At 38.4% G+C, this 12,598-nt stretch overlaps 1 protein-coding gene across 1 annotated transcript; it reads left to right on the forward strand.

The window, feature by feature from the left end:
* Positions 1–35: 35 nt before the first annotated feature.
* Positions 36–12,598, forward strand: itk (IL2 inducible T cell kinase). The gene is made up of 18 exons (XM_007577773.2): positions 36–61; positions 2,396–2,699; positions 2,847–2,951; positions 3,062–3,143; positions 3,262–3,387; positions 5,352–5,389; positions 5,849–6,000; positions 6,118–6,183; positions 6,301–6,355; positions 6,818–6,897; positions 7,428–7,570; positions 7,730–7,804; positions 9,354–9,522; positions 9,625–9,841; positions 9,933–9,997; positions 10,105–10,223; positions 12,051–12,208; positions 12,305–12,598. Exons 2-18 carry the CDS (start codon positions 2,562–2,564, stop codon positions 12,368–12,370), a joined length of 1,854 nt encoding a protein of 617 aa, XP_007577835.1. The 5' UTR covers positions 36–61; positions 2,396–2,561; the 3' UTR covers positions 12,371–12,598.

Consider the following 12,598-nt stretch of genomic DNA (forward strand, 5'->3'; position numbering starts at 1 on the left):
ATCTGGCGGAGTTAACAGTGCATGACGGAGTTGACACAGAACTGAAGGTGGTGACAAACTGGTGAGTAAAATGAAATACTTGGTACATGTGAAGTAATGCAATTCATGTAAAAATACATTAAAATGAATTAATTGCACATTTAAGTGAGATTTGACAACAACTTCATTGAAAGTCAGAAAAACTCTGATGGAGTTGACATCTGACGGAGTTGACGAAATGCCAAACTACCTCAATTTATGTGTTGTTATTCTGAAGGAGGCCATATTGTAGCTCATCAGGTCCATGAAGTCTTTACTTTATACCAAAATTAAGCTTTTATTTCACAAAATTTCATCAAAGTTTTGTAAATTGTCAGTTATGGTGTTGACACATCATGGTTGTGACAAATAACTTAGGAATAAAACAGAAGAAAAAAAAATAAAGAATAACTTAAACTAACCAGAGCTAACTAGCCCTCTTAGCAAAGGAAGAGAAAGGAAGAGATCATGGGGTCCTCAGACGTTCTGGTGCCCCCCAATAATGCCTGATTTTTTTACATTCTTTTCATTTCTGACGGTGTTGACAAAAACTAGGGACAAATTTCAATGGAGTTGGAAAATATATAAAAAATGATTTTTAATTCAATTTATTGATACCTCTATAATTATTTATATGACTACTTATACTTAATTGTCACAATATATAATTTTAGTATTTCTGTAATTATTTTAAACTATGATAATGTATTGAGTCCTGCTCCTGGACAAGGGCTTTTACAGGCATCATCCACCAACTACAATGTTTAAAATAAAAAAAAAATATTCAGCAAATACTTGGAAAATATACATTGTTGTGCTCACATGACCCAGGTTAGTTGACCCAGATATTTGAAAAAATTATATTTTGTGTATATTTTATTCAAATTTGTGCTTTATCCATAGGACCTGTTTTGTCCCTATCCTCAAGAATCTGAAATGTAAATATTATTTTTAGCCAGTGCAACAGCACCAGCCACAGTGGCACCCTTGCAAGAAGTGTAAAAAGCATTTCATAAATCATATTTAATTCCAGAGTCATAATTTAAAACTAAAGAGTAAAGAAATGTTCAAATATTTTTTTTAACTGTGTTTTGTCTCTGAATTAAAGAGAGTTCAAAAATAATTTCATAATGTTAACTTTGCCCTCTTATTAAACAAAAGAAATCAACAAAGATGTAGATTCTAAGGATGCCAAAGTAAGGATTCAAACACCCTACCCCCTCCTATTCCCTGAACATTATTCAGAAACCAGCTTCTTGTAACTATCAGTCTGTCATTTTATTCTGAGGAAAGTTTGCCCCACTCATCACTTTTTGACGTGCAGCAGTAAAGCATCCCCAAACTATGTCACGTCCACCTCCATGCGTCTCAGTTGGCATAAGATAGCTTTCCTGGAATGCTGCATCAAGTTTATGTCCAAGCATACTATGTCCAGATAATGTCCAGATAATGTCCAGATAATTCAGTTTTATACTCATCATTCCAAAGGACGTTATTCAAGAAGTCCTGGTACTTTTATTTATAAACTTGTATCTCAGATGCATCCATTTTTCATTTATTTTGTTTTTTTCCATGATTGCCATTGTAAGTTGAAAGCACTCATGGGTCACAAAAATTCTTAGTGTTGTCTTGAAATCAAAATGCAAAAATCCTTTTAGTGTCCAATTTACTTTACTTTTACATTCTCCACAACAAACTAACATTGCCATATGGTAATAAAACAAGGGTGTCTAATAGTTTAGGAAATGAATCTGTAAACCAAAACATTCAAAACATAAAAATTTTGTACATTTGAGCTACTTAAAGAAATACATCATTTCTCAGATTTTTGCGGTGTATGTTATTTTGTATATTGTTTTAGACATTTTTTTTTAAATCTGTGCTTAGCAATATGAATGGAACATGAAAGACTCTTATTTCTAAAACACTTGCAGAGTAAAACTGTCCCAATGATGTGATGTGCCTCCTTTTTCCTATTTTGCAGAAAGTGTTATTGGTTTATATAATTTGTTTTTTGTTAGTTTTAAAATGATTTATTTACAACTATTATTGTTGAGACTGATATTAAAATATCCACGTCCAATTATAATTTTTACACCCTGACAAACACAGACACACACACACACACACACACACACACACACACATAGTTGTGTAACATGTAATTTACACAAACAAACATTTCTGCTCTGCTTAAGAAATATCACCATTAACACGCTTGTTTTTCAGTGGTAAATATTCCCTAAGTACATTTAAAGAGCGTATGCTAAACAGATTTCTGTTTAGCATTTCAGAAAATATTTCCTTTCAACAGATGTAAGTAAAAGTGCATGTGTGTGTTGTGTGTCATTTTGTACAATCTATTTGTTGCCGCAAGGATGTGGTTGACTGTGTGCTGCAGCTTCATGCCGGAAGCTCCACGCATCTCGAGAGTTATCATCCACAACTTTTTTTTTTTTTCCTGTTGCTGCGAGGCACACTGAAACTCGAACCCATGACAAAACCATCCAGTGCTGCGCGCTGCGTTCTTCGAAGCTGTTAAAATGTTCCCCAGGGTGATTTTGAAGGGGACTATGATTAAAAAATCTCAACAAAAGAAAAGAACGTCACCGAGTAACTACAAAGAGAGGTTCTTTGTGTTAGACACTCAAGAGCTGAAGTATTCTGAGCGTCGTCCCGGGGTAAGTCCTCACTCGACTTCATTTTCAAATTGACATCAAGGGGGCTTGGTGGGGAAATGTAGCATTTCGAATGCCAGTCTCGATTTCAATGGCTTGCATCAGAGGATTTGTGCCCCCCCATAATGCGAGGAGCAATGTTCCTTTCAGAAAAAACCCATGCTGAAAGGCTGCATCGAACTGTCCAGGATTAAGTGTGTGGAGGTCGTGTTGAGTGACGCCCCTATACCATGCAACTACAAGTACCCCTTTCAGGTAAACGCTGTAATTTCACCCAAAATATACAAAACTGCAAAAACATACACTGCGTGTGTTATATGCAAAAGTAAAAAAGAAAAAAAAGAAACACCCTGATGTCTTTGCAGGTTTTTCATGACAATTATTACCTCTACATATTTGCGCCAGACAACGACTGCCGTCAGAGATGGGTCCGAGCTCTTAAAGAGGGTAATTTATTTCTTCACTGGCAAATAATCACAACTTAGAGTGGTACAAATTCATTCAAATTTGGTATTTGACAGCTGCTTGCAATGGGGTTTTGTTTTTTTCCCCCTACTGAACGCAGAGACGAAACACAACAGCTTGGTTCCAAAGTTCCACCCAAACTTCTGGATGGAAGGAAAATGGAGGTGCTGCCAACAAAATGAGAAACTGGCGTCAGGCTGTCAACTCTACGACCCCGAGGGTTACGGTTCGTTTTCGTTTCTATTTCGCCTCCTTGTTGAATGCACGTTTTCGGCAAGGCGTTACATGACTATTCTAAACATGAACACACAAACGGATAATAAATAATAAGCTTCAGAAAAGAAAAAAAAAACATTTTCTGTGAGCTTTTGAACGGGTGATTAAATGCAGTGGCTTGAGCTGTTCTCTACATTTTGTCACATCACAACAAGAAACCTCAACGGAGAAGATTTGGCTGTGCGTGAAATTTATCTGAAGATCAAAAAAAAAAAAAGAAGTAATACTACGTCTGGGGTTGGGACATTCTGTCTCCAGGACATTTATGGCTACACTGTATGTATAGCCTTTATAGAAATGAGGAAAGTAGAATGTCGCTGTTGAAAGAAGGCCATGGGAAGTCACGTTTGCAGTTTGCCTCAGGTCATGTAGGTGAATCAGCAAAACATTTGGTCCCACGAGATCAGAAATACTTTTTTTCTTTTTTTTTTTTTTGGTTGACATGCAAAACGTAATGGATGTCGGAAAACTTAAGCTGGTTCACAATGTCTGATTATGTCCCATCTTAGACATTATCCCTCATCGTGAAGGAAAATATCTAGTCATGAGCTTGAATCGGTGGTCGGTGGTCACTCTGTGACAAATTTATCAACCGCTGATTTATCTCTCTCTCCAATCAAAGGTGACTTATGGCAAATGTAAAAGCAGTGTCAAACTTTTGCATCACAGCGGCTGCTGTAGCCAAGATCTGGTTTTTGTGTTCTTTTGCCCAGGCATGAGTTCTTGAATCGTCCTGCTTTTCAGAGTCCAAATCTGCATTCATTGTTTTCGTTCACTGTCTGCTGCATTTTTCCTGACACAACTCCGCAGCAGCGAGGAATCAGTTGTGAGAGTCAGGGATCTTCCTCTTCAGTGTGACTCATATATAGGAGCATGCCGATAAATCAGGCCCGATTTTATTTAATTTTGGGAGATCAGCAATCAGCCAAGAATTATAAGCGAAACAGATCCTTTCAAATCTGTTTTGTCTGTTTGTTCCAGCACAGACTGGATAGCCGGTCAGTTTATCAGTAGATTGGTGAAACTAAAACCAGGTTGGTTCTAGAAGAAGACCTATTAGAGGAGGAAGAACGACTGCAACTCAGATGAAAGTTGATCTTCATACAGAACAATATAGCCAAGCATGTAATCAAAGCGGCAACGGACTGATTTAGATCAAAGCGTGTTCAGATTTTAGGACGGCTCAGTTAAAACACGTGCTGCATGGTGCAATTTGGAATACACTTATTGCAATGCCAGGGCAGACTTTGCAATTATTTTCTTTGTCTTTAATTAAACCAGATTTCTCACCAAAATGGCCAAGGTCGTAAAACAAACGAATGACCAGGCAAAATCTTTTTTGCTAGTATTTTTTTTGCACTGATGAGTTTGTGAGCCAAACTGTATATATTTTCAACCTTTGAAATGTAATCTTTTCATTTTTCCCATCACAAATGACGTCTAATTACATATTTTGTGTTGCTCTGTTACTCTTACTTGCGTACATTTTTGGGGTACTCTACCCACGTTTTTGGCACTAAAACATAACAATAAAGCTACCAAGCAACAGCAGAAGAGCAGCTGTGGGAGCCTGAATGTAACGTCGACGCACTGGGGTTTAGAATTTGGTCTGTGATGTTTTTAAAAGAAAAAATAAATAAAAAATTAATTATCTGCCACTTTATGTTCCTCTGTCATGGAAAAAAAAGTAAATTAAAATTAGCAGAAGTTTGTGGTTAAAATGTGACAAAGTAATTATGAAAACTTCTACAAAAAAAAAAAAAAAATCATTATTAATTTCAGTTTTCAGGAACCTCTTCCAGATAAAAAAAAAAAAAAAAAACTCCATTTTAACTTTCTTACTTACATATTTCCTTTCCAGAAAGACCTGTCTTGAATTTTCAGCTAATGTTAAGATGTCTTGTGTCCCCACAGCTTCTAAGAAGCCTCTTCCTCAGCTGCCGGATCCAGAGGTATCACTCTCTAAAGCTTGTCTGTGCTCTGATTATTGTTGAAAAGAGTCTTATAATAGTGCAGAACTTGTTGAAGTTTTTTTTTTTTTTCCTGCTAACTCTAGTTTGTCAGTTCACATTATAGTTGTTTACAAACCAGCTATTTTCACATCTCATCTAATCAACGATCGGAGGGCAAGTCTGCAATGACTTTCACCCACTAAGCCCATGGTCGGAGGGCCCATGATTCATGTGCATGTTACTCAGTTAGTTATCTTTTATTGCTCGCGTTATGTGATTGCCAGGCTTTGCCTGTATGTACAGAGCTAAAGTTCACCTCAGCAGTAGCGTATCAGTAGCTAAAAAAAAAAAAAACTTCTTTCACTTCGAACTGTTTGATCAATTCTCGCTCATTTTACCAGAACTTTCTTCTGATTGGAAGGCACTGCGCTGATGCTTAGCTCGTCTTATCTTGGGCAGGTGGGGCTGAGTGACTCAGGAGATCAGATGGTCATTGCTCTGCAAGACTACACACCACAGAGAGACGACGATTTGCCTCTTCAGAAAGACCAGGAGTATAGGCTGATCAACAGCTCCCACTCGGACTGGTGGACTGTGCAGGATGACAGGGGGTAGGGGGCTTAATCTTGAGGCCACGGCCGTCTTGTGCGTGTGTGTTCTTTTGTTCTTTAAGCTCAGTTTTCGTGTACTTCAACTGCTGCTTTTTGTTTCCTTGACCCCCGAAACAGAAACGCGGGGTTTGTGCCCAGCACGTTCGTAGCTGAGAAAAACGGCAAGAACTTTGAGCGATTTGCGTGAGTTTACTTTTCTTCTTCTCTGCCCACTTTGACCGCAAAATACGTCTGTGTAAGTCTTCGTTTGTTCTTTGTACAGCCAGTTTGGGGTCATTATTATCCTGTCCTTTTCTGCAGATGGTACAATAAGCACATCAGCAGATGGGAGGCAGAGGAATTGCTGTTGAAAGAGGTGAAAAGTTGACAAATTTGACGTCAGAATAAATAATACCCAATCTCGATAAGCAGCGTGTTGCTCCTGCTTGGTTTGGGGTGTTGGGGGGGAAAAAATGCACTTTTGTTGTGACTGTGCCACCTACAGCGATTTTGCTTTTGCAAAATTAATGCACCTGCAAACTGACAGTCTGACATGACAGTGGGACATGAAAAAATTCTCACAACCACAGTGTTTCCTCCAATGTTGAATTTCCTGCCGCCGATTGCTTCGCTGTGTTTTGCAAACCGAAAAGGGGGGAACAACAGCAACAACAAAAAAAAAACTGTCCATCGCCATCTTCAACATCTGCTTCTAAAAGAACTGAAGAACTGGAAGTGTCATCCGAGCAGGAGATAGAATTTAAAATAAGCACGATCTGGACCGTTTTGTGTTGGGTATGGTGTGAACCTTCATGTGATTCTGATGTTTTGTGCTCAGGGAAAAGAAGGTGCGTTCATGGTGCGTGACTCAAGACAGATGGGGGTCTACACGGTGTCAGTTTTCACAAAAGCTCCTGGGTATGCTAACTCTCTTGTTATTATTTATTCACTTCACTGTAATTTCCAAAAATGACAATTTGATCATTGAAGTGCTTTAAAATATATTTGCCTCCTTAGTTGTCAGTTGTTGTTGTTTTTTTTTTGTCTTGCTCAAATGTTTCAGATCATTAAACATTGTTTTGTTGTTGTTGAAGGACAAAACCTCTATTAGATGTAAGTCTAGACTTTGATTAGGCCAGTCTAAAACCTTCCTATTTTTAAACCAGTCAGAGGTGGACTTAAAGTCCTTCTCTTGTAATTTAGGATGTTCCAGTGTCGAGAGGAGGAAATGAATGAAGTCATAATTTAAGCACTGCTTTTTGTACTCAAGTTGTCGCTGTATGACAATAAGATTTGTTTGATGATCTAAAACAATTTAAGTGTGACAAAAAAACAAAAACAAAAAAAAAATCCAATAATGCAAGAAATTTGTGAAGGGGCAAATACTTTACAGAAAGCACGGTAAATGTCGCTTGTGTTGAAACAGTTGAAACATTTGTCATGTTTAGGTCTAATGGAGAGAAGAACCCCAGAGTGAAGCATTACCAAATAAGACGGACCGACACGGAGAAGAAAGCGTTTTACTTGGCAGAGAAGTACCTGTTCAGCACCATTCCTGAGCTCATCAATTACCACCAACACAACGCTGCTGGTAAGCGCCTGCTCTGTGATATTCATCGCCGACATGCAAGGAGGAATGTGTCATTACATAAGTTAGTGGGGCGAAATTTTATGACTCAGGTAAAATGAATGTGCTTCTCAAAATTGCTGTTGCGTAACTCTGATGTGTGCAATTGGTTTCCCCTGGCAGGTCTGATAACGAGACTGAGACACGCCGTCTCTAAAGGGGAGCGCAGCTCACAGGAAACTGCCGGCCACCTAACAGGTTGGTTGGTGTACCGTTGTATAAACTTAACCCGAACTCAGTGACCGTCCTCTGCTGTCCAAAAGTGTGGATTCTGCTGACCTCTTGTGGTTTATTCAAAGGATGGCACTCCAACAGTTTGATCTGTGTTTGGGTTCTGCTAGATTTGCCCAGTCATGCTGGAGCAAAGTAGTCTTTCGTGGTCTCTACCAGCTTTTATTTGTCTGCACTTTCCTATTCTTTCATTCTGACCAAATGAAAGCCTGTTCACGTAAAATATGCGTGAACACGTGTAAACCAGTGAGGTGCTCGTGGAGGGAACGTGTCAAAAACTGTGGAGATTTCCAAAATGTTCAACTCAAGAGCCGAATGGAAAGAAAATTCAACAGGATTTTGCTGAGCTGCATTCATCTGAACCGGGTTTGTTGAAGCAGGGAGACGTCTAAAACATGCAGGGCTGTGAGCCTTTGGAACCAGAGTTGGAAAAAGATTCAACTCTACAAGTTTGACTTTATTGTGACTTCTAAATAGCAATAATTTTTTACATGTTTTTTTTTTTCTTACATGTTCTACTAAATTTAAGGTTTAAATCACTAGAATCAAATCTTATTTAGAGCTTAATTCAGCCATTTGCTTTTCTGGCCATTTTGTCATCTTTGTACCACCATTTCCTGACTATAAAAACACAATTTTGTCACAGTTTATCTATCATATTATTACAACATATTGATTGGAATAATATGTTATTCTATAATATATATTTTTTTTACCTTATATGTAAAAAAAAAAGTGCAGTTAAAACATTTTTTTTGCAGAAAGGTGAAGGACTGAAATGACCAAAACACATTTTCTTCATAATGTTTTTGTAAAACTATGTTACCATTTAATTAGACAGCTGGCTAACTCATGACTTTTTTTCTCTTTTTTTACTTGTGAGCAGGCTTCATAATGTCTCACCTATATAAATTTTGCATAGTTTAGTCATTTGCTATTATTTTGAAGATCGGCTTTTACACATAAAGACAAACTCAGATAAAAACACAATCTGTCCAGCCTTGGCTAAGGAGCACCATGCAACTTGCTCTTGAAAAATTCTCTGGTTCAAAACATTTCTTCTTGTGACATGTTCCACAAATGTGTTTTAGAGTAGGTGTACTTCATACACTGACAAATTCTGCAGTGGAAGTGGATTTCTCAGGAGTTCTTCCCCTGAGGTCTTGTGACGTATAAAATGTAGTAGCCAGAACGTGTTCTTGTTCTTGGCACCTGGAATGAAAAAAATACATTTCAACGGCTTTGTAACTTCTGTCCTCGTAAAGGACAGTAAGTCCTATGTATTTCCCCTGCTTGACTTTATAAAATTAGAAAAAAAATAACAACCCCTTTAATCACTTTACAAGATCACACTGGTAGGAAAGCGGAATCCCCCCACCTCCAAAAAAAGCTTAAATTTAATTGTCCTTTAATGACTGGAAACAAGATTTTTGTAAACATACATGGAGTTATGCATTACGTACGTGAACAGCATCGTCAGTGCAGTTCTTCATCACTTGTTTGGTGATCTCGACAGACAAGTGGGAGATAGACCCGGAGGAGCTGGACCTGGGTCAGGAGATCGGCAGTGGCCAGTTCGGACTGGTGCTGGAGGGGAAATGGAATGACAGGAAGGTGGCGGTGAAGATGGTTAGAGAGGACTGCATGACTGACGAGGACTTTAAAGAAGAGGCAATGGTTATGATGTAAGTGTGAACTGTGCTTGGCTTGGGTGTGCCATGAAAACAGTCATCTGACTCGTGCGTGTGTGTGTGTGTGTGTGCGTGTGTGTGTGTCTGCTTCAACAGGAGGTTGTCTCACTGTAAGCTTGTGCAGCTGTACGGCGTGTGCACCCAACGCTCCCCCATTTGTCTGGTGTTCGAATACATGGAGAGCGGCTGTTTGTCGGCCTACCTGCGGGAGAAGAAAGGCCGTTTGTCTCAGGATCTGATGCTGGGAATGTGCCTGGATGTCAGCGAGGGGATGGCTTACCTGGAGAGCTCCAACTTCATCCACAGAGATCTGGTACACCAAGGGGGCAAAAATCGAGTTTTCTGCCGCTTCGTTTAGCATCCCATTGGCGTTTCACGAATTTCCCACGTCTTTGCTTTTACAGGCTGCAAGGAACTGTCTTGTCACGAAAAACAATGAGGTGAAAGTGTCTGATTTTGGCATGACCAGGTGGGCTGCCCATCATAGTTGCTAAAACTCCTTTGCTGTATCATTGTACAGTGTGTGTATAATGCTGTCTTTTTTTTTTTTTTTTGTCCACCTATTGTGCGTTGAAGGTTTGTTCTCGATGATCAGTACACAAGCTCCCAAGGCTCCAAGTTCCCTGTCAAGTGGTCAGCTCCAGAGGTCATCAAATACTCAAAGTTCAGCAGCAAGTCTGACATCTGGGCATTTGGTGTGTGATCTATTGCTCAACCTTTCAGTTTGTTTTTTTTTTAGGCTGACTAATTTTTAAGCGTCAGAACTTCTCTTCTACCACTTTTTGCAGCCTTCAAAACAGTTTTTGCAGGTTATTTGACTGTAGACCAAATTAAAATAGATTTTTTTATTGGTTGGATATCTTTTGAATTCAATGTAAAACCAAGCTGCAAGTTAAGTAGGACACAAGATATGTTTCCTTCAAAGGTCCATAAGAAAAAGTGAGTCAATAAAACAATAGAAAGTACATTTATTTCTGAAATACAAATAGTCTTAATATTGTTAGCAATGTGGCTTTTATCCTGGAACAAAAAAAGTTAAGAAATCATAGAGTCACCTTGAGAACATGAGAGCGTTTTTACCAATCCTATAAGCCATTAATCGATTTCAATTTAACTGAAACTCGACTGAAGGAAAACAGATTAATTCAGACTCTTTGTCCAGGTCTGACTAAATGATGTGGAAAACTTTCTGGTCGTTCATTTAGTCAAAGCTTGGAGTTATTTGTGGTAAACAGTCATATTCTCTGGCCCCCTAACTTTAAAAAAATGGAAGTATTTCGTATGAACTCACATTTTCTAACATGCAAATTACAAAGGTGAAAGTTTTGTGCAGTGTCAGCAGGTTTTATGGACTCAGTGGTAGAACTATTAGGATTTTACTTGTCGTGCAGACCAAGACAACTCTGATTTAAAAAATAAAATAAAATAAAAAAAAAGAATATGCAATAGCTCCTATTAAGCCAGCCTGACTCCGGCATAACAAGGATTATTGGACCAATGTTCACACAGACGTGTGCGATCTTTCAGGATCATTGTTCAAAATATTTGTTTGGAACAGCAAGTTGTTGTTTTTTTTAATTATTATTATTATTATTATTTATTAATGAAAGTTTGTTTCAAAATAGAAAGCATAAGATGTCCCCAATCTTAAAAGAGAATCACAACTAGTATTTGGCAGAACGCAAGTAGGGAAAATATAGTGCTTCTGGGGGAAGGTTTTTTTTTTATTATTATATTTTCACGGTTTTTGCAAAGACAAATATGAGTGCCTGTTATTGTTCTTGTTATGGTGTTTGTCAGGAGCTACTATACGACATATCCTACAAATGTCCTTCGTTCTTTTTCTGATGCCTCATAAAAAGAACAAAGATGTTCTAAAACAGGGGTCTTCAAATTTTGGCCATTTGATTTAAGTGTGTCCCTCATTCATCGCACTTAAATCAAATGGTTGAATTACCTCCTCATGTGCAGTCAAGTTTTCCAGACTCCTATTAATGACATCATTAATGACTTAGGTGTGTTGAAAGCAGAGACAGATGTAGCGTTTCCAAGACAACACAGAGTGCAATCTCTCCTTTCCACCGTCCTCTTAGGATTTTGGATTTCTCTTTTATATAAACAAGAACTGACAACTTCCCTAATAGAATTGATTGAAAATTATTTTAAAAAATAATAATAGTTGGGATGGACAATATTTGGAAGATATTTGTTTGCAAGACAACCACATCATCGGCGGATAAGGATATCTTGTGAACCAAATGTCCCAACTGTACACCAACTTTGTGTTATAATTGTATTAGTTGGGGGAAATGTTGCAAATACGGGTAACTTTAGTTTGTGAAAAAAAGATCATTCGATAGTTACTGGAAAACCCAAATGTTTCTGTTAGACCGCAGCAATAAGATTACAGTATTTTATGACTTGATGATGGAGCTGGGTTTTTGTTGTTGCTTTGAATCAAACTGATCGGCAGGTTTTCGTGTCAGAAGACAACCTGACCGTGGCTGTTAACCCATTAACAGGTGTACTCATGTGGGAGATTTACAACGAAGGGCGTCTTCCCTACGAGAACCGGACTAACGCAGAGGTCGTGGAGTCCCTGAATGCAGGCTTGAGGCTCCTGAAGCCCCGCCTGGCCCCAAACGCGGTCTATTCGCTGATGGAGTGGTGCTGGAAGGAGGTAGGAATGAGTCCAGTAAAACAGCTGCTAAACCATACCAAGCACACCAACCGTACAAGTTCAGGACTCTCATCGGTAATCGTTTGTGTTCCTCAGAAACCAGAAGATCGTCCGTCCTTCGCTGTTCTGCTGCATGAACTGGCCGCCTTATCTGACCTCTGAGCCAAGTGAAGATTTGAGAATATGTCTAAACAATGTTATTTTATTTATTTATTTATTTAGTCATGCGTTGCAAAAAGGTTTCCCAAGTATTTGTGATGTAAATGTAATTATGAGTCAAAAATGTACTTTTGTAGATTTTGCACTTTATTTTCATGTTTAACTTTGTAAGCCACTCTGAGAAGTCGAATAACGTTGACCGATAAAGATGAATATGACATTTACTCTGTG

This window comes from Poecilia formosa, unplaced genomic scaffold (assembly GCF_000485575.1).
Source record: "Poecilia formosa unplaced genomic scaffold, Poecilia_formosa-5.1.2 Scaffold454, whole genome shotgun sequence".
Classification (NCBI taxonomy): Eukaryota; Metazoa; Chordata; class Actinopteri; order Cyprinodontiformes; family Poeciliidae; genus Poecilia; species Poecilia formosa.

What these genes read in the sequence shown, in the direction of transcription:
- itk (XM_007577773.2), top strand. Translation starts at nt 2,562, where the DNA reads ATGTTCCCCAGGGTGATTTTGAAGGGGACTATGATTAAAAAATCTCAA. An exon ending in CTCAGCTGCCGGATCCAGAG is followed by an intron (nt 5,390 to 5,848) that starts GTATCACTCTCT and finishes TATCTTGGGCAG; the next exon opens with GTGGGGCTGAGTGACTCAGG. An exon ending in AAGAACTTTGAGCGATTTGC is followed by an intron (nt 6,184 to 6,300) that starts GTGAGTTTACTT and finishes CCTTTTCTGCAG; the next exon opens with ATGGTACAATAAGCACATCA.